At 41.9% G+C, this 21,519-nt stretch overlaps 2 protein-coding genes across 2 annotated transcripts in view; both read left to right on the forward strand.

Moving 5' to 3' along the window:
* The first annotated feature begins 1,491 nt into the window (after positions 1-1,491).
* On the forward strand, positions 1,492-14,009 carry si:ch211-284e13.4 (insulin receptor substrate 1-B). The gene is made up of 3 exons (XM_050041510.1): positions 1,492-2,182; positions 3,595-6,747; positions 11,944-14,009. The coding sequence occupies exons 1-3, from the start codon at positions 1,834-1,836 to the stop codon at positions 11,949-11,951; spliced, it is 3,510 nt and encodes a 1,169-aa protein (XP_049897467.1). The 5' UTR covers positions 1,492-1,833; the 3' UTR covers positions 11,952-14,009.
* Positions 14,010-19,578: 5,569 nt separating this feature from the next.
* slc25a15b (solute carrier family 25 member 15b) overlaps positions 19,579-21,519 on the forward strand; it is a 13,184-nt gene continuing 11,243 nt past the window's right edge. The window contains exon 1 of the mRNA XM_050039241.1: positions 19,579-19,726. The gene's annotated coding sequence lies outside the window, so the exon portion shown is untranslated. The remainder of the gene's footprint in view (positions 19,727-21,519) is intronic.

A 21,519-nucleotide genomic window follows, 5' to 3' on the forward strand; every position in this document is an offset into this window, starting at 1 on the left:
AAAGGTGACATAAAATTGTGTTTTTATCTCAGGACTGCTGACTTTTACTCACTGTCTGAGGCGAGCTACAGAGGAAGCTGCAGGTGAGGGAACAGTATGCCTGCACCTGTGTTGTGCTTGTCCTACATGCATGGGTGGATTATGAGATGAGAAGGCTCCACCACGTCTTCTCCAGAGGAGCAAGACACACAGATTTAACAGTTGTTTATCTTCTTTTTGTTGTTGTTTTGCACCTTATTATAGTGGTAATGCATCTCTTTGTGGTTTGGGTTGTTTTACGCTTTTGTAGTCGTTACGAGTCTTTTTTTTTTGTCTCTTTTTGCAGCTGTTTTGCATCTCTCTGTGGTCACTTTATGTTTTTTGTGGTCATTTTTAGCTGTTAGATTTTAAAAACCTACCCTTTGATGTTTGAACGTTAAAAGTTGAAGATAAAATCTTTGTGCATGGTTAATGCAAATAGTTTATATATGGCAAAATTGTAAATGAGACATGTAGAATGAAGTGATTTTGATGAGATATCGCTATTTTAAGCTTAGATTTAGTTGTGTTTTTCTCCTAATGGAAGCATTTGTCCCACATAATGTGTTAAGGACCATCGGAAATTTGAAAACCCAACAATAATTTCTGTTTTTACAGTTTCTGGCTGTGATAAATGGTGATTTTTAAAGGCCCCTTTCAAACCAGGTTTGGAACGCATGTTTTCCTCTAAAAATTGGTGGTAAAATAAATACAATTTTTTAAATTTAATATACTTTATTAATCCCTGAGGGGAAATTCAATTTTTTCACTCTATTGTCAATTACACACAGGTCTGAACACACACACGTGCACAAACAGGACCTATACATGCACTAAGTGGAGGCATGTCAGGGTGGGGCTGCCCATGACGGGCGCTCCGAGCAGTTGGGGGGGTTCAGTGCCTTGCTCAAGGGCGCCTCGGCAGTGCCCAGGAGGTGAACTGGCACCTCTCCAGCTACCAGTCCACGCTCCATATTTTGGTCTGGATGGGGACTTGAACAGACGACCCTCCGGTTCCCAACCCAGGTCCCTATGGACTGAGCTACTGCTGCCCTAATACAGCCATTTAAATTTGTATGCCCGTTTACTAAAACAGACAAACACACACACACACACACACAACACAAGTCCCTTCCCAGTGCTTAAAAAATTATTTGACATGCCTCCCCCTTTTTGCACCCCTCCCCTCCCCTCTCATAAGTAACGAACAGTCCCTAAGTGTTCATTCTAGTGATTCTGGACTCCACTTTGGACCCCTGGGCCTGGGAGGCATGTTCAGTACACCAACCATGCCTACATGCCATTTCGACCTTTGACCCTGACCAGGGTAAGTGATGAAAAAACTGATAAGCAGATGGTTAATAGGCCTTAATGAATTCGGTGCTGATTTTATTTTGAAAATCTCCACCGGAAGTTCAATTTCTATTCCTCGTAGCTTGACGGTGTAGGGTATCGACAGACTGTGGGCAACCTCAGACAGGTGGAGGAGATGTCCTTAAGCAGCTGAACTGCACCGTGGTTGGACCTGATCGGGCAGGACTGGGCTGGGCTGCAGGACGAGCAGCGGCGGACGCTGCTGTGCACGCTCGCTGCGCGGATCCTCCTGCAGCTGCTGGATTCACACTATGATGCCACATCCAAAACATGCTTTGGCTGATTCTCCCATCCTGAGCCTTCGCACACATGCTGGACACTTCAATGTGGACGCGGGGAGGACGAGTGATGTAGTTGCAATGGATTAATGAGGAGTACACATGGGCTTCGGTTTTTTCCCTGAGATTATTGGCGTCTAGTATTCATCACCCTGCCTTGGCCATGGAGAACCAAGCAGCCGAGCCGCAGAACTATGAAGATGTACAGAAAAGCGGCTATCTCCGCAAGCATAAATCAATGCACCGGCGATTCTTCGTGCTGAGGGCGGCCTCGGAGCATGGTCCTGCTCGACTTGAGTATTACGAGAACGAGAAGAAATTCCGCAGTAAATCACCTGTGCCCAAAAAAGTCCTGAACCTGGAGACTTGCTTCAACATCAACAAGCGGGCAGATTCCAAGAACAAGCACATGATAGTCCTTTATACCCGCAGCGAGAGCTTTGCCATCGCTGCAGACAGCGAGGAGGTCCAAAACGAGTGGTACCAAGCGATGCTGGACCTCCAGTGCAACTGTAAGATATGAAAAGTGTGATGTGATTCCTCCTGTCTGTTTCTGCATCAGGCCCTATCCTGCCCTAGGCTGTTTGTTCTCCATACACTATTTGGCTCGGCCATTCCTGATTGTTCACTGCATATCACTGGCTCGGGTGGTGTGAATATTTTTGCTGCAGCTCCAGTTTGGCCATTTAATCAGAATAAATCAGTCTAAGTTATGCAGTTTGGACGGTGTGTTTTTAACCAAGAGGCAGGTGGATCCGACTGAACGGGGTAGACCAACACGCTATGGGCGGCATGTGCTGTGTTTGTGCTGCACAATCTCAATACGCGTTAATACAGTTGTAACCTGCGGATCATTTTCTGTCAGCAAAATGATGCATTTCAATAGCATCTGCATGTAATATGGAGATGGTCGCCTTTGCTGACTGAAATGCAGCCCGTTTTTCCACGACGGTGTATTTTTGCATGGCGCAGTGGGCATATAGCAACCATCCAAGGGATGCATCATATAGTAGTAGCCTATCGTGGTGCACTCCGCTGGAGCCTGTGTTTTTGTTTTTCTGCACAGCTCTGACTGCCGCTCGCCTAACCTACATTTGTGTTACACGGTGCTGCTGGTAGGGAGGAGATGGCATCGTCAGTGCGCTCTCACTGGAAAATGTGTTTCTGTTGGTTATCCTCGTGTTTACGTTGCTATCCTTATGCTGGAGCCGAACACCACCACCCTCACCCTCACCCTCACCCTCCCTGTTATCCTTTGCATTTCAGGCAGTTTGAGACTGATGGGCTTGCCCAGCTTTAATTTTGTCATGCTGTGGAACCCTGAATGGATAGACCCCCATTTTGTTGGGATTATGTCTCAGTGACAGACACAATAAAACACTGTCTTTAATTAATTTAATTTTACTGTATGCTTGTTTGTTATGTGCAGAGGGATGCACAGAGGGAGACTGAAACACCTAAAAATATCAGGTTGTAATTCTCGGGGTGACCATGTCTAATAAATTATTTTCCTTGAGGACGAGAGAACACCAGGTGTCATTTGTTCAGTGACAAAAAAAACAAAATTATATTGCTGTGATTTGTCATGTGATTGGCAATGAACTGAGCTGGGATGCATTATTTCACAATGGAGCACACAGCATTTCAGTAGATGTATTCTGTACCTCCAAAGACTTAATTCATTAATTAATTATAAAGCTGTAGCTTAAAAGTGATTGTGACAAAATTAGCTGCAGCACTGTTGCTTGGCAGATGCAGTAGAGATTCTTGTATGTAGCAATTTAATTATCATAAATATTACTTTTTAGTGTCACCACACTGGTTTGTCATTTTTGCTTTGATCAGTATTTCAACAGGTCATGTTTTATGTAAATTTAGGGTGTTTCAAGATTGTTCATTTATTTATTCTTTATTGTTTTCCTAGGTAAAACTCCTGAAGACTATGGCAGTAGTGGAGAGTGTAGCTCTCCGTCTCCTATTCCAACCTTCAAGGAAGTATGGCAGGTCAAGGTTTGGCCTAAAGGTCTTGGACATGCCAGGAACTTGGTGGGCATCTACCGGCTGTGCCTCACTGACAAGACAGTCAACTTTGTCAAACTCAATTCTGATGTGGCAGCTGTGGTGTTGCAGCTGATGAATGTTCGCAGGTGTGGCCATTCAGAGAATTTTTTCTTCATTGAGGTGGGTCGCTCGGCGATCACCGGCCCCGGAGAGTTCTGGATGCAGGTGGATGATTCTGTGGTGGCTCAGAACATGCACGAGACCCTGCTGGAGGCCATGAAGGCCCTGAGTGAGGAGTTCCGTCAGCGCAGTAAATCTCAGTCTGTGGGGACGTCGTGCGGGGGCGGTACCGCTTCAAACCCCATCAGCGTCCCGAGCCGTCGGCATCATCCAAATCTGCCACCAAGTCAGGTGGGCTTCTCCAGACGAGCCCGTACGGAGACACCTGGAACTGGAGGCAGCAGCACTAGCACTTCACCTACATCGCGCCACGGATTCCCAAGGGCACGGACTGCCAGCATTGGAGCCAGGTCGGAGGAGGGCGGAGCAAGTGCCAAAGGAACATGGGCCAGCTCCAGCCCGAGTCTTAATGGTTCCTGCTCAACTACGCCAACGCTGAGACCCAAGCCCACCAGGGCCCCAACCCCTGCCAAGATTACCCTCAGCCTTGCACGTTACACGCCTAACCCTGCTCCCTCTCCTGCACCGAGTCTATCCTCCAGCTCTGGTCATGGCTCAGAGTGTGGCCTAGTGGGGGCAGCAGTGGGAGGCATGACGATCTGCTCCTACCCTCGTGTTTCTCAGAGAGTCTCTGTTTCAGGTTCACCGAGCGACTACGGCTCCTCAGATGAATATGGCTCCAGTCCTGGGGAGCACTCTCTCCTTGTACCCAGTCTGTCTGGACATCACGTGCATGGAGAGGGCTCCTCTAGCTATATAGTGATGGGACAGCGAGAGGGTCTCCTTGGTTCCCATCATCGCTCAAAAGGCCGACGGATTTTGCGGCGTTCATCTAGTAGGGAATCTGAGGCGGAACGCCGACTACTGAGTAAGAGGGCTTCCCTGCCTTTGGCAGCCCATGAACGGCTGACCCCGCATAGAAAAGATGAAGACGATGAAGATGATGAAGAATATGCCATCATGTCGCAGAGTGCTAACAGAGAGAGAGCTGATTTGCACCATGGCTCAGAGGGTCTGGCAGCTGGGGGCGGGCAGCTTGATGCAGTCGGGAAAAATAGGAAGAGGGCTGACAAAAGCAGGCGAGAAGTGGAAGGTGGAGCAGCTGTGGATAGCGGCTATATGTCAATGTTGCCTGGAGTGACGTCTCCTCCTGTTTCACTCTCTCTCTCAATAGGTATGTCTGACACCAGTGCTAAACCTGGGGCAGATGACGAGTATATGGCCATGACCCCCAACAACAGTGTGTCCCCCCCTCAGCACATCCGCCAGCCCAGCACAGAAGGCTACATGGTCATGTCTCCTAACAGCAGCAGCTCCACAGACCTGCACGGATTGGGCATGTGGGATAGCAGGGCCAGCATGGAGAGCCGGGCTGCCAGTGACTACATGAACATCTCACCTGTCTGCAGCCGCTCTGCCTGCAGCACACCGCCTTCCCACCCAGAACAGCACCAACTGCAACCAAAAATGTTCAATTCCTACTTCTCTCTGCCAAGAGCTTATCAACATACTCTCTACACTCGCTTTGAGGAGGACTTAAACAAAGGGGAAGGAAAAAAGGACAGCAGTGGGCATGATAGTGCAGGAAGGGGAGGGGGAGTGGGATACAGCAAGAGAAACAAAATTGCAGCGGGCTCTGCAGGAGGCTGTCAGCTCTCCATGTCTTCCTCTTCCTTCTCCTCCAGCTCAGCCAGCAGCGAGAGCCTGGAAGACAAGTCCATATCGGCGGGGAGAGGGTTAAGTTTATTAAGAACTGGAGGAGAGTATAAGTTTGCGGGGACATGTGCAAAGGATGGGCGTCATCATCAAAAACGTGGATCAAGTAGTAAGAGCCCGAAACAACAAAGGAGGGGTCGTCCCCTCAGCGTGTCTTCAGACATCACTAAGGCAAACACCCTGCCCAGGGTGAAGGAGAATCTGCAGCCATCAGTTTCTCAAAACGTCGGTGAGTATGTCAGTATTGTGTACAAGGAGGACAATAAGTATGGTGGAGGAAGACGTTTGGGGTCTGAACGTGGACAGCCTGTGATCCACGGAACCCTTCGGCCTGTGAATCAACCACTTCTCTGCCATGATAATCCCGCTAACCTTCCCCGCAGCTTCTCTGCTCCATTGTCCACCTCTGCAGAATACGTCAGCATGGATTTAGGGAAGTCCTCAACGCCCCTCACTCCTGTTAGATCCACATTCAGCACCCCACAGGGCCCACCAGCTGTTGCCCCCAAGGCCCGACATGAACACAGCACGTCCTCTCCTCTGGCAGCAGAGGGCAACACCGGGTACAGAACAAAGGTAAAGTCAGCAGCAATGCCAACAGACGCCTCCACTCCATTTATGGACAGCAAAGGTTCCGATCCCAGCATTTCAGCAAGACCTGCCATCCACTCTGGTCAACCCTTATCCATTGAGCAGGAGACAGGCTTGGGCTTTTCCCCAGTCAAGTCCTTCCAGTCTCCTGAGCGGAGCAGCAGGTCGGTCCGAGGTGACCCGCAGGGACGGCCAAGCCACCGTTCAGAGACATTTAACTCACCTCCCTCCCTGCCACGCCACACATCCTCTTCTACCTCCATCTTCCCGGAGGGCAGCCAGGCGGCGAGCCATCGGCATGGTTTGGATTGCTCACTGTGGGAAAACAGGCAGGCAGCTAGTTTATCTGCCACACCTCCACCACAAGCCTCCACCTCATCTGCTGAACAAGGCCTTAACTATATTGACCTTGACCTGGCCATTAAGGAGAGCCCTCAAGCCGGAGTGGAGCGTACCTCCGCCGCCTACAACATCGGAGGAAGCGCTATGGGCAGCAGCACTGGCTCCAGCCTCAACACTTATGCCAGTATTGATTTCTATAAGTCAGAAGAACTGAGAGCACACCAGAGCAGTAGAAAGGATGGTCAAGGTAAGTGCTGCTTGGAGCAAACCCATCTCATCCTAAAATATCTATTTCACCAAACAAAAGTTGGAGATTTTGTGTTCAGGAAATGTTCAGACATCCTACAACATTCTTAAATATCACCTTTTATAATATTGTAGTTTGTGTCCTCTTATATAAGGTTACAGTGTCTTAAGTGACACCTTCATTCTTCTTGTAGACCATCATGTTATCGGTGTCAGTTCTGGCCTACAGCAAACAATGGAGGGGGCACGTTTTATCAGCCTAGCTATTAATGCAATAATTAAATTCATATGGAAAATATTTCAAAACTATAAAAGAATGGTCTCTATTCTGAGATCTAAATTTGAACGGTTATATCAGGAGGAAAACAACCAAATGCGATTCAGGTGTCTTATATTCCTCCTCTTCGTTCGGTACGATGAGGTTGATTAACTCTTGAATGTTCGACGCTTTATAACCTTAAAACGAGTTGTTTGCATCTTTATTTTGTATGGAAAGAGCACATTTTGGTAGAGCTGCAGCGATTAGTCAATAGGGAGGAAATTGATCTTTAAGCAAAAAAGAAGCGTGTAAGTTTTAGGGACATCTGTTGGCAGATATTGTATGTAATAATTGTTGTGTTTTTGTTACCTTTGAATAAGCAGTTTATATCTTTATACAGAGCAGGTCCTCTTTCATGGAGTCCGCCATGTTGTTCTACAGTAGCCCAGAATGAACAAACCAAACACTGGCTCTAGTTAAGGCCATTCATGTTTTCCCATTGGCCACCGTGATTCTCCTACACGCTTGGCACAAGAGAGAAGTTTCAGTTTTGCAACCTCAGTGCTAAATATGATCGTATTTTGAATATAAATCAATATACATATTCAATTTATTGGTATTGAAGATAAATATAAATCTTCTCCAATGCTTGAAATTATTAGTTGATTAATGGATCAGTCAATGGACAGTAAATCAGTTTGAGTAATCAATCAAAAACTAACTGGTTCCAGATTTTCATTTGCAAATATTTGCTGCTTTTCTGAGTCCTATGTGATAGTGACAGTATGTGTGATGGTGGTGCTGAGTATCTCTGGGTTATAGGCTGTTGCTCCGACAAAACAAGCTGCTTGATTTTCTTAATAGGCATTTTTACTATTTTCTGGCTTTTTATAGATCAATACAATTAAAAGCAGAATTAATAATATAATAGTCTGATTGATTGATACTGGAAATGTTTCGTAGTTGCCGCCCTAATTGTCGGTAACTTTCAAAAACAATTGGATGTGAAAAAAATATTTGAAAATAGGTGAAAGGGGAAAAAACCCGACATAATTCCTGGTAATGTTTGTCTAGCTGGATGTAAGCGTTTTATGTGATGTGCATAATCCACAGACAAAACTCATGTCTGGGTCTTAGTCACTCCTTCCCCTTTCATCCCTTCCTGATGTGTACCTTTGCTTCAAGCTGGAGGGCAGCACTGCGTTTCCAGGCCGTGGGTTGCCTGTAGAGTCTCTTATTATCACAAGTGGGTGTTCAGAGAGCAAAGCCAATTGATTTGTCTGCTGGTAATGAGCCATTTCACATAAATGGAGGTAGAGGGGAGAGAACATGGGCCAGGTGTTTATGTTTATGTGTGGGTGTGTTATCGGCTGCAGGGTTTCACATGGCTGCTGTGAGGTTTCCCTCACTGCACACATGACAAATGCTTAATGTAAAGTGCATGATTGAGGGATGAATGAGAAAGTTCATAAGAGATTCATTGTTTTAACCATGAACAGATTATAAAGACAATGGGCCCCAGGGCACAGACATGTAAAAGGCCCCCCACACGTATTGGTGGTGGCCGTTTTGAGTCTTTTGGTAGTTGTTTTGCATATTTTTGTAGTTGTTTTGAGTCTTTTATGGTACTTTTGTGTCTCTTTGTAGTCTTTTTATGTCTCTTTGTAGTTCTTTTGAATCTTTTTGTGGTTGTTTTGTGTGTATTTGTAGTCATTTTGACTCACTTTGTGGTCGTTTTATGTCTCTTTGTGGTCTTTTGATGTCTCTTTGAAGTCTTTTTGAGTCTTTTTATGGTTGTTTTTTGTCTGTAGTTATTTTGACTCTCTTTGTGGTCATTTTGTGTCTCCTTGTAGTATTTTTGCTGCCACTCATTTTGTTTCTCTTTGTAGTCGTTTTGTGTATCTTTGTGGTTGTTATGCAACATTTTGTAATACTTTGTAGTTTTTTGCACCCCTTTTTGGCCATTGTGAGTCTCTTTGTAGATGTTGTGTTTCTTTGCGCCTCTTTTGCATCTCTTTGTGGTCGTTTTATGTCTCTTTGTGGGGTTTTTTTGCTATTTGTAGTTGTTTTTTGTCTCTTTGTAGTCTTTTTGAGTCATTTTATGATTGTGTTTTGTCTGTAGTCTTTTTGACTCTCTTTGTGGTCATTTTGTGTCTCCTTGTAGTCTTTTTGATGCCACTTGTGGTCATTTTGTGTCTCCTTGTAGTTGTTTTGTGTATCTTTGTGGTTGTTTTGCAACATTTTGTAATGCTTTGTAGTTTTTTGCACCCCTTTTTGGCCATTGTGAGTGTCTTTGTAGCTTCTTTGTGCCTCTTTTGCGTCTCTTTGTGGTCGTTTTGTGTCTCCTTGTAGTCATTTTGTGTCTCTTTGTAGTCATTTGATCGACTTTCTGACAAGAAATTTTAAAAATGGAGGCTCTGGTCCAGGGGCCTGGCTTTTACATGTCAAGAAATAAAACCTGCAAGAGGCAGTATGTTAGCATGTACTGTAACTATACAGGTAAATATAAATACTGATCAGAGGACTAAATGGAACAAACAACGTGTGCAGCTTATTTATTTGGAGCAGCTACGACATTTGCATGATTGATTCATCTAATGCTATTCAGTCTCTACGTGTACATGTATAATCATAATAATTGCCTAATTATTTAAATTGTGGATAGTTTATTTATGCATTTAACATGCATAGCAAGGAAAAGAAGGCCCTGTTAATATTCTGTAAATGACTCTTTCATGTAATTTTTCACACTGCGATTAATGATTGGATGTGCCTCCCCTTCTATAAGCTTCAAACCGTGCGTTTTCATTAACTGCAGCCATATTCTAATAATGGAATTCAATATAAGAAGGCTGTACATGTGGAGGATGGCTGCTGTGCTGCAGCATATAAACCCCCCAAATAAACAGGCTTCTCAACACTCAAATCATTTTGCTAATATCACATTACTCCACCTGCTTTAATTACATTTTAATTAGACGCCCAAATAAAAATGTTTATTAAAATACCAGATTTAGATTAAGATGTTTATTTGTGCCCTGTGTTTTAATTGCTGTATTGTCACATCTGCATTACGAGCGAAGTGTTCATGTGAACGCGGCTCTGGGCTCTACTGACACAGTTTATTGTCTGGGCAAGATGCAAACTCTGATTCAATGGTGTAACTTAAATCCTCCAGGCTCTCTGGTGTTTGTGAATAGTTAATTATCTTTATTTGATCCACTTACAGCAATATGAGTAGTTATTAGTGAACAACACTGCAGCCTAGCCATGTTCCAACACTGATGAGCTTCATACAGTCCAAATATGAACCAGACTGCCTGAATCTTTGCATCCTTTAAAACAGTGTGCAGCTCTAATCAGGCGATTCTTAAACTGTCGTGATTTTTGTGTCCTTGACAGAAATAAGAAAAGAATTATGTATAAATTTCTTAAATTTTTATTTTTGTCACACTTACCTGATACCAAAAGGAGCATACAAGAGTTAAATGATGGAGCAGCCATTATTTATATTATATAAAAAGTGGCCCTTTATGTGTTTTTTTTTCTTTTGTCGCCAGATTGTAGACGTTCAACCCTGCTTAATTTTGAATTTAATACTGATCTAATATTAGCTTCAAGTACAAATGACAGACAAATACTCATTTTAATAAAATGTATCATATTTTATGTCTTTTTCATAAAAAATAACACCTGTCCTTTGGTATTACTGTCATTTCCATCACACTGTACAAAGTGTACACTCAGGGAGGTTTCTTTTTTGGTGAAATTGGTGACCACAGCAATAGTCATGTGACAGGGCAGCACATGGAGGGAACATAAATAAGAAAATCAAGGTCAATTTTTGTGAAATCAAGAATATGTTTATAGCTGCTGCAGGATGACGTATTTTTGTAGGCCGACGCGGAAGTGAGAATCGCCCTGGTTCCCTCGTCAAAAAGATTTTTGGAATTTTTCTATTGGGTTTTGGAGTATTGCAAAAAAAAAAAAAGCTCGGTGCCAAACAAAATCCATGATGCATATTTCTTTTAAATGTTCAAATAATTAGAAAAACAACATTTTGTTTTGTGTAGTTTGTGTATATTTAATGTCAGTACTATAACAGACATTAGCGAGCTTAAATATCATTAGATTATTTTTTAAAATGTGACAAAATGCCATTTCCACCACCCTCTCTCCATCACTTTGTTTACTGCGATGGAAAGGATATATGGTAATGGAAATGACAAGGCCAGAGTTACATTAGTGAGAAAATTCTATCAATATATTTCTCCAGACTAAATATGGACTGCACTCAAAAACAAAGAAAACAAATGCAGTGAAATGCTGAGATTGCAGACAATCATTTGACTGTGATGGATGGAGTAACTGGTTAGATCAAACCACAGGTAGATTTGTCTGCGCTTCTCCTGATGTGCAAACTATACTTTAATAAAGTTATTTTATATGGCAACTGTAGACCTTGAGAGAGAGGAAGAATCATTTGATTCCAAGCTGATAATCATAACCCGATGTTTGTTTGCTGCCTCTGACTTTTTTTTCTGCTGACATGATCAGAAACCAGAGGACTTGTTTGTTTAGGTGGCTCATTAAAAGAAGAAACAGTTGAAAATACCTGGAACAGATAAGTCTGATGCAAAGACACATAATATTGACATCTGCAACAGTGTGCGTGAGACTCCAATCAGAAAATCCCTTTTGAAAGATATCACGCGTCATGTGATATTTACCCAAGCAGCCAGCAGGAGCTCAAAAGCAATATGCTTCGGAAAATATATAATCTGGTCTAAACTGCCTCAGCTCCTGTAATTCACTGTGAATCATTATGTAAACCATGATAAAGGATAAAACACAAATGAATGTAACCAGTGGAAAACCCTTTTGTTTCTGAAAATGTGTGGCTTTAATTCCTCCCTGCTTTTGATTCTTTTCTTCCAGATTGTTGATCTCCATCTTGGATGTGAGCGTGACGCCGGTGTGACAGCTCCACAGTCAGTCTGTGAGGCGACGACCTGTTGCCACAACAGAACTGTACACTGGAGTCTGAACACTGAAAAACCTGGAAAACTCATCCCCATCCCGTCAGCTGTTTTATGTCAACCAAATGTGTGCCAAACACACACACACACACACACTCTCACACACACACAAACACACACTCACAGGGTAAAGAAAAGAAAAGGTTTGTCTTGTTTTGAACGAAAATGACATTTGATCATCATTTAACTTAAGGAAAATGTGACATGTGATGGTGTGTGTGTTCTCAGGTGGCCACTATGACAAAAAGTCTATCTGTGCATCTTAATTTAAAACACATTGTGATTGATGTCTCAGCCAATCAAGGCTCAGAGCTTATTATTGGGTCAAACTTAAATCCTCAAAGTTTATGTTTCTACGTATCACCCTTTATCCAAAAGTTAAATGATCGTCATGTGTCATTTCTGACTCAAAATAAGAGGGAAATACAGTTTGGCAGAGGTTTTATACACTCATACACACTGTCACTGTAAACATATTTAATTTATAATATACAGTTGCCCAACAAAGCGTTTATACTTCCTCACCACTTTTCTTGTGCTACGGTCGGACTTCAAAATGTGCTTAATCTCTGAGGTATAATGAAGTACAGTTCACTGAGTTACACAAATGAAATTTAGATCTCATCGTTATATTTTCTGTCAGTTTTTCACACAAGAATAAAATGGCTGTGTGAAAATCCCACACATCTTATGCAACGTTTATGAATTCACAGGAGTGTAAAAGTGTATTAAATGGATATGATTCCATTTTCACACTGCAGTCAACATCACATTGTTGCACTCGTGCTCAGAGTTGATCTTTAAGTTGTAGTCGAGCAACGAGAACAATCGCTTTCTTTTTTGTGCTCTCCAAACTGTCAAAGTGTAACTCTGTGTTTTTCCACACAGAGTTGAGCGTTATCCCTGAAGCTTTAGCTGTTTACTCACACAGTATACATGTTTATACAGCCTCGGCTTTGATTACGCACAAACCAAACATGTCCTGTCATGTCCTGTGACTGATAATCAAATGGTGCCAGTATGAAAGTCCACTCAGTGCATCTCAGTGCTTTGAATGGAAAGTTAAGTGATCACTTGTCTGCCCAGTATGCAAACACCCAGTGTGTATTTAAAATCATTTCTTTATTGTGGTGCATTGTGACAAAGACAAAACTGTAATTACTTTTTATCCCAAAATACAAGTGAGCATATTTACACATACGACACTTCAACCTTCAGTAACTGCAGCTAACAAAGAAAAAAACCACTGGACTCACATGTGCTTTATTTGTGCTGCAGCTAAAACGCTGCAGGAAAAGTCGCAACATGACGGCACTTTAAGGGAGTGATGGATGTCACAGAGATCCTGCAGAAAGGCAGGTGCATAGATAAACAACAATGCATTTATTCGATAATCACAGTACGCAGCATTGCATAAAAATGGCCAAATTAACATAACATTCTTCTGCTGTGCATGTAAACAGCTTAATCAAATTGGCTTCAAACACGCAGTAGAGACAATAATTAGACTGTATGTATGTAAATGTCCTCAGTGAGATGTGTTGAGAGGGCCTGATGACAGACTTGTTAGTGAGGGAAGCTGAATAGTTTTGAAATCAATGGGATGAGGAAAAAATTAAAGGAGCCCTAATAATCACACAACCCTCCCTCTTTTCTGACCCTTTCTACCCCACGCCCCAAGACCAATTGAAGCCAATTCTATATAGTGGCCAAACATGGAATTACAGCGCCTGGGTCCGACACATGATGCCATGGCACCCAAAACCACTTTTTCCCATAGACTTACAGTCAGTACGTTTACATGGACAGTTTAATTCCACTTTCATTCGGAAGGAAAGGCCATTCCGATTAAAAGTGGTCATGTAAACGGTCATTCCGATTGAAAATTAAATCCGATTAAAGGGGGTGGAATATTCCGTTTCTAATTCCCAATGAAAGAATTTCTCGCACTTGTATACACTCATTCCTCTTCAATGAAAGAATTTCTCGCACTTGTATACACTCATTCCTCTTTCAGTTCATTCCGGTCTTTCTGCGCATGCTCGTTTCCTTGCCCTTCTGGCGCGATGACATATATAGCGCACATAGCAACGGGCTGAGATAAAGCAGTCGGACTCGTTGCACTCACCGGTTTCCATTCGCCACAGCACGGTCTTCTATCTCCCTTCTTCGACCTTCTACCTCCCTTCTCCTCCTCAACAGACGAAGCATTAGCAGAACAAGGTTGTTGTCGTACTGCTGCTTCAAGAATATAAGCAAAACAAGCCCGAAAAAGGCACTAAGAACGGCGTCGTCAAGCATCTTGTTATCCGGAGCGAGGACTACAGTGTTTTCTTCCGGTAAACGTAAACACGTAACATCCGCCCCGCCCCCTATCCAATCAGAAACCTTCCCTGCCCCAAACCTTGCGCAGACCCGAATAAAGGTGATTAAACTGATCTCCGTGTAAACCCTCATTCAGAATGAATATTTCCCATGTAAACTACCTGGAAAGACTTTAATTCCGAATGATTTCATTCAGATTTATTTCATTCTGAATGAGAAGCCATCATGTAACCGTAGCCAGTGTAAAAGAGATGTTTGTTAATCAGTGGACACATTTTCTTGAGTGTCACAACCCCAGCGAAATGACTCGTTGCACTATTGGGATCCATTTAATCTGATAACATTTTGAAAGTCTAGAAGACACGCACAATTAAATCATTTTTATCCTGATTGAAGTTAGTGGAGGGCTAAACCGGAAGTTAGCCATTAGGCTGCGGTAAGTTAGCCGCTCAGCTTGCACTATGGGCCCCACGGTGCGGCACATCCAAGTAATTTCACATTACGGAAACCTTTTTGGCTTCATGTGCTACTGAGTAGCTGTTTCTGAACATGGCCCCGCCTCCAGCGCTGTATCCAGTTCTCTTTATACATCCTTGCTCTACCCCACCTAGTAATTTTCATACAATCCCTAACTACAGCTCACATAGGAAGCCATACGTATTTGTTAGTAAGATTATACGATACAAATGAGACTAGACTACAAATAATAATGTTTATGAAAACTGTACAAACAACAGTATAAAATTATTTAGCACTTTTAGTCGATTATTACCAAATAAGACCTCACGTTAATGCGTTTTGAGCCTCTGTAGCACAAAAAAGTGAAAAAAGTCAAAGTGCAAATACTTTTTTTGGCAACTGTGCTTTTCTATGATAACTGTATATTATACTATAGTATATACTACAGTATACAAGTAGAATGACAGAAACTATAGTACATACTGTAGTCTGTTTTCTTCATTTGCATAACAGTTAACACAGTTCTAATATAAAGTGACACATTACAATGGTATATAAAATATACAGTATACATATAATGATTAATACTATATAGCCTAGATATCTATATACTCTTTTATAAAGTGCCTCATTTTTGATTGTAGCTGTTTTTACACAGGTAATCTTAAAATGGGTTGTGAAAATGGACATAAAACAGTGTTGTTTCTCTCCTGAGTCTAAATTGTGAATATGCCGAACTTTACAGACGACAGACCGGACACTTATATCACTATCAGTCAGCCATAATCAAATTGCCTTACTGTGTTTTATCAGAAACATGAAGAAAAAATCTCATTTTATGTGTTTTTTTGCAGTGCCTAACACTTCAGCCACAATGTAAGCACTCCCTCGCTCTTTTGTTTGGCTTCGTCAAGCTGAGGTTTGGCCAAAAAAGAAAAGAAAAGACCATCTCTTTCTCTCGTAGTTTCACACCCTGGGACGCATCCACTTCAGGCCCCCCCTCTTTTTCTGTTTGTCCGCTACCACCCAGCCTCTTGTTCAGTGCAAAACTGACGGCCTGTTGCAGATGGGACGTCCTCCATCTGAAGATTATTAGCGGACACTGCTGCTAATAGCTTGCAGAAAAAACAAATTAAGAATCACATCTTGTACATGATAATTCTACATTGTATAGACTGTATTGTCAGATCAGATTTTTAATCTTACCCTGTTTTACACCAAGAAGATGAACACAGTTCACAGTGTCTTGTATATAAAATAAGTTGTCCACTGATAAAGCAGGCTCGTACTCAGTATTTGAAGGAAAATGAAATATGTATCATGATTTACTCGCAGTATATTTTGAACCCCAAAACAATCATGAAAGGAGTTGATTTTACCTCCACAGAGCAGCCAGTAGTGGCGTGTGTGACCGCTTATCTGGGCTCAAAACAGTGTTAACATGCTTGTGTGTTGCTCTTATTATTTGGATGTGGATTATCTGGACGTGGATTCGGTTCCCAGAAGGTGTGAATAGTACTACTTCTCTCTCTTTTCCTCTCTACAATCAAACGCAGGACTTGGTCGAATACCATGAGACAGTGCCGTTCCTGCACACGCTCATTTACTTTCTCATTTATTCCATTCATGACATTCTGCTGCTGTCAAACCAATTGCCAAAAAAGAGTCTGACAACAATTCAAATGTCTACCATGAAGATAATTTGCAAAGAGTAGACACACATAATCAGTGGTAGAGCTGATTCACATGGACAGCCACTGGGCCAAAAAATAAGTCGTTAAAATTTAAATGGAGTCAAACTTTTTTTAAGCAGTGTTTTTCTTAAGGTAGTGTGACTTATAGTTTATGACAGGTTGCGTACTGTATCCAGAGCCGCTGATGGAGAGTTTGGCCATGTTGTGACATTAGTGATACTGTACATTCAATCAGGGTGTGTAGGTATACAAAAAATAGTCTGCTGGGTATGGCATTGCAGTTTCAAACACTAATTGCAGTGACCAAACTCTTTGGATCCAGGGCTCTGGCTGTGTGTATACAGGGTACAAACAAAGAAGGCTTTCTTGATGTATTTTTGACACTGGTAGCTTTTCCCACATTTAGATTGAGTTTTTATTTCACTTACCAAATTAATTTTGACCCTGTGGCAGATATTAAATGCTTAAAGGGATAGTTCGGATTTTTTTGAAGTGGGGCTGTATGGGGTACTTATCCATAGTCAGTGTATTAAATACAGTAGATGTCATTCGACAAGCCCCCAGTTTGGAGAAGCAGGCTGGAGTCGGACACAGAAGCTAGCAATGTACTGCTGTGGGTGGGAGTCAGCATCAAAATGTATTTTAACCACCTAAAGGAAGCCCCACCCAAAAAAGCAATATCAGTTTAAGTGTGTAATGCAAGCTCATAATGACGGGAAAGCCGTTAACATCTTCAATTCCTCATCTATGCTCTCGCCAGAGCTACCAGACTCCATTGAGAAAAACAGCAATTTAAAAATCGCTGAACACGGGAGCTGCTGGTGTACAGCTGCCTCAGTCAGCTAGTTAGTTTGTCTTATTGTGTGACTGTCATTAATCCAAACTAACCCTTTTAAACACCGAAGTCACACAATAACACAAACAAACAAACTGTGTGAGGCAGCAGTAGACCAGCAGCTCCTGTGTTCAGCAATCTTAAATTGCTGTTTTTCTCAATGGAGTCTGGCTTTGAAGAGAGCGATATCACAGCTTCATTTTCCAGTTGGAAATCGCTCTCTGACAGCAAGGTAAAGCAGTGAAAATATTCTAAATATACACCCACTTATAGTGACATTGATTTTTTTTCAGGTTGACCACTTTTTTTTTAGATTTTTTCGGGGCATTTTTTGCCTTTAATGGACAGGGCAGTTAAGTGTAAAAGGGGGAGAGAGAGAGAGAGGGAGAGACATGCAGCAAAGGGCCACAGGCTGGACTCGAACCCAGGCCGCTGCAGCAACAGCCTTGTACATGGGGCACCTGCTCTACCACTAAGCCACTGACGCCCCAGGTTGAAATTTTTTTTAGGTGGCTAAAATATATTTTGTCGCGGACCCCTCCACAGCAGTACATTGCTTAGCTTCCATGTCAGACTCAAACCTGCTTCTCCTAACTGGGGGCATGCTGACTAACATCTACTGTATTTTATACTGTCTATGGAAAAGTACCCTCTATGACCCCGCTTCAAAATATCTGAACTATCCCTTTAACTGCACATGCACGCTGATACACAAAAAAAAAACCAAATCTGAGTGTTTTCATCCTGGAGGTGAAAAGGTTTAGATATTTACTCTGACCCAGCCCTCAGCCCACATCTGAGAGGACACTCAAGTGCCTGGCTGTGGTGTCTGGTCTTTAATCACTTATGTTTAAGTTAATCTCAGTGCAAAGACAGAAATTCAAACCAGCTTCTGGAAGTCTTCCACGCATTTCTTAAGTATTCAGTTGGAGATGTGCGCAACAACTGGCCCACATTTCCTTCGCAAATGACGCGTTCCTCGTGCCAAAGTTTTACGGTGATCTCTGAGCACTTGAGACCTGTGACACCACACTAACACAAAGTTTGATTTGGGTTTTTGCAAATTTGTCAGGCACTTGTCGGTCACTGTTTTTAATCCTATGAAGTGAAAAATGTATGATTGAGCACAGCCCACTACTGCCAACAGTTTGTGCTCAATACTGAGAACTTTATTGCCAAACTCTTGGATAACAAATCCATACAACTACATGGACTAGTTCCACTTTTATAACTTGTGTTACTCTTTTGTTGAAGTGATCTTTTATAATCTCTTTGTTATTCCTTCAGTGTAACTCTTCTAATTGGGGATTACCGAGATTCTCTGACTGTACCTCATAATCTCAAGTTCGGGCAGACGTAACAGTTGGTAGTAAAGCCCCTTGGAGAGTCTGAGAAGGGTTCAGGACATTACTGACGTCAAATACAAGGAACGCATGGATTTGGGTAAATATCATTTAATGTATTGTGCATTCAAAACTTCTTAAACAGCGTGAAGCGCTCTGCAGTGTTTCCATTCTCATGACATACGGCTGTCATACGGAAACGCTTCTCATTTGCCAATCATCAGAATTCTGCCAAGTGTTTGGGTTTAATGAAACGCAGAGACTCGTGTCGTCTCTTGAGAACATCTCATGACGACGCGTTGAATACGAGGCACATAAGTTGCTCATCAGACTCTAACTGTGGGAAATGATACTGTATGTACAATCAGGAAAGCGATTATAATTACAATGGAAAGAGCATTGTATGTATTTTAAAGCTATTGATACTACTTTGATAATGATGTAAAATGCAAAAAGACTGAACAGGAACTATAGGTATGTAAAGTATACTGTGTATAGAGGAGTTTGCTCCAGGGGAGGGATGGGCATGGGGTTCATTCTGTTCATGGCAAAATTGTTTAAAACAGAATATTGATGATTCTTGTCTGTGATGTAGACAACGTCAATGTTTGTTTTGGTTTTTTTGATAAAAGGCAAAGTGATATGAAAATGGAAAACTGTGTCTTTTTTTTTTTTTGACCGCATGCCTGTTGAACTCAAAAGTCTACACTGAGGACGTGTTGAAATATGTAGTCAGGTGAGTCTTGACCAGGGATACTTAGCCTGCTTTGCCCAGGGGCCACTTTGGCTAAATGACAGGTTTCAACCTTTCAGCATTTGCTGTTCTTACTCATCTTTGCCAAGAGGGAACTCCAGTTGCAGCAGCAACACACCGGTCAGGTGTTTGTGTGCAGCAGCGGCTCTTCTAGGATTTGGGGACAGTCAGGGCTTAGACGGGACCTCTGTCGGGGTGTCGTACCTTCAGTCAGTTAACAAGCTCTTTTATGATGCTGTGTTAAACACTCTGGCACCTTATTTACATTCAAGGTAAGAAAAAATCTCATCGGGAATCAATTCATTTTCGTTGTGAACTAGAAACAGTGGTCCTAAAGTGAAATCTTATCAAATGGAGCTGTGTGACCTAATGTGTATCAATTTAGGGGCCCTTGGCGGGCCACCTGGCACCCAATCACAGTTGAGCATCACTGGTCTAGACTGCTGTAAGCCATCGCTGGAGTTTTTAAGGATAAGCCTGTGAACAGAGGGAACATGTATTTAATCCCAGGCTACTTTGTTTAAACAGATGGTATTTTGGCAGCATTTAAGTTCAGAGGTGAAAAACAACAATGTGACTTTGTGGTTATTTGGTTGTTTGACCAGCATATTTTTCCATTAAATCACCAATCTATAAGAAAACACTACACCAGGAGGTCAGCTCGCCACCACTCATCAAGTCATTGCAATTAGTCATATTCAAAACATATATAATGAATTAAAATGTGAGGGAATGAGTACTGGTTTTGTAAAGCTCAACACCTCTAGTGACTTTTGCTACAAGCACAGAAACAAAAGACTCAGTTTAATTTTCTTCCAACTTATTTAATACTGATACTGAGACAGATAAAGGAAATTACATTCAAACATTTTAGGTGTCTTGTGGGAATTAATAGAGCAAATTAAATAAGGTGTGAAAAGCCATAAAAGTCAGCAAAGTACAACTTCTTAAACCCTCTTACACTGACTCATACTGTACAGTTAACAAGACAAATATATTTCGGTTGCACTGGAGTTTCCATCAGGACTCTGAGAGTTGTTCATGTCAATATTGTGGGAGTTAAACAACCAGCTGAGAAAAGAGCTTGAATTGATTGGCTGTCTTGACCTTTGTCAGCCACATCATTCACATTGCACACGTTCAGCTGTTTTGTTTTTTAATTCTGCGTTGGACAATTCTCTCTCTGAAATTTAGAGCATCATTAAACTGTCGACATGTTAAAATACAGACAGAAAAGACAAAGAATCATTTTCCTATTATGACAAGTCAAAATGTCAAATGCAGTGAAGCTTATCGCCAACACTTTTGAGTAACCTGGCTCATGATTTTCGACCCCATCTTCGATAATCTCTGATAGTAGGCTGAAAGCATCCATATTGGATTATCAGCGAATACACACGAATAGATAGTTTTTATCTATTGGCTTGGAAAACATGACACACACACAGAAAGTCTGTACCTTACATGTAACATTGCAAAAAGTGCAGGGGGTGTTGTGTCCACCTTTAAAGCACTGAGCTTTTAATAAATGTTTTCCATGAGAACCGTGATTCATTTGAGAAAATACATTTGTTAGGTAAACTATTTAACTATATGAAAACAATCACTCATTTCTTTTTTGCTAAGAACAAAAAGGCAAAGATAAAAAACAATGAGTGGCACATACTGTGAGCAGAAAATAATTCTTCTAGTTAAAAAACTGCAAAAACTATAATACCTGTATTCACATGTACAGCTGTAACTTGTGTTTTCTGTAAGTATTAAACAGGGCTTTGTGATCTTTTGGCCTTTTTGTGAAAGAAAAACTGCATCACATCTGCACAGTGACCTTTAGTCAGCGCGTATGAGTTGGAACAGACTGACCTGAAGGAACTGAATTAACCAAAATTAGGCTTTTGTTTTGAGGTTTATGGGGTGCCGTTTGTAAAGTGGCTCACGCTGAAAATAACATCAACATTTTGCCACATTTAGCTTCAAACAATATTTAAAAAAGTGTTGTGAATTTTTTAACGTCACCTTTTACCACATTTACAGCAATATTTGTTAACTTAGAAATATATTAAAT

This window comes from Epinephelus moara, chromosome 3 (assembly GCF_006386435.1).
Source record: "Epinephelus moara isolate mb chromosome 3, YSFRI_EMoa_1.0, whole genome shotgun sequence".
Taxonomy (NCBI): domain Eukaryota; kingdom Metazoa; phylum Chordata; class Actinopteri; order Perciformes; family Serranidae; genus Epinephelus; species Epinephelus moara.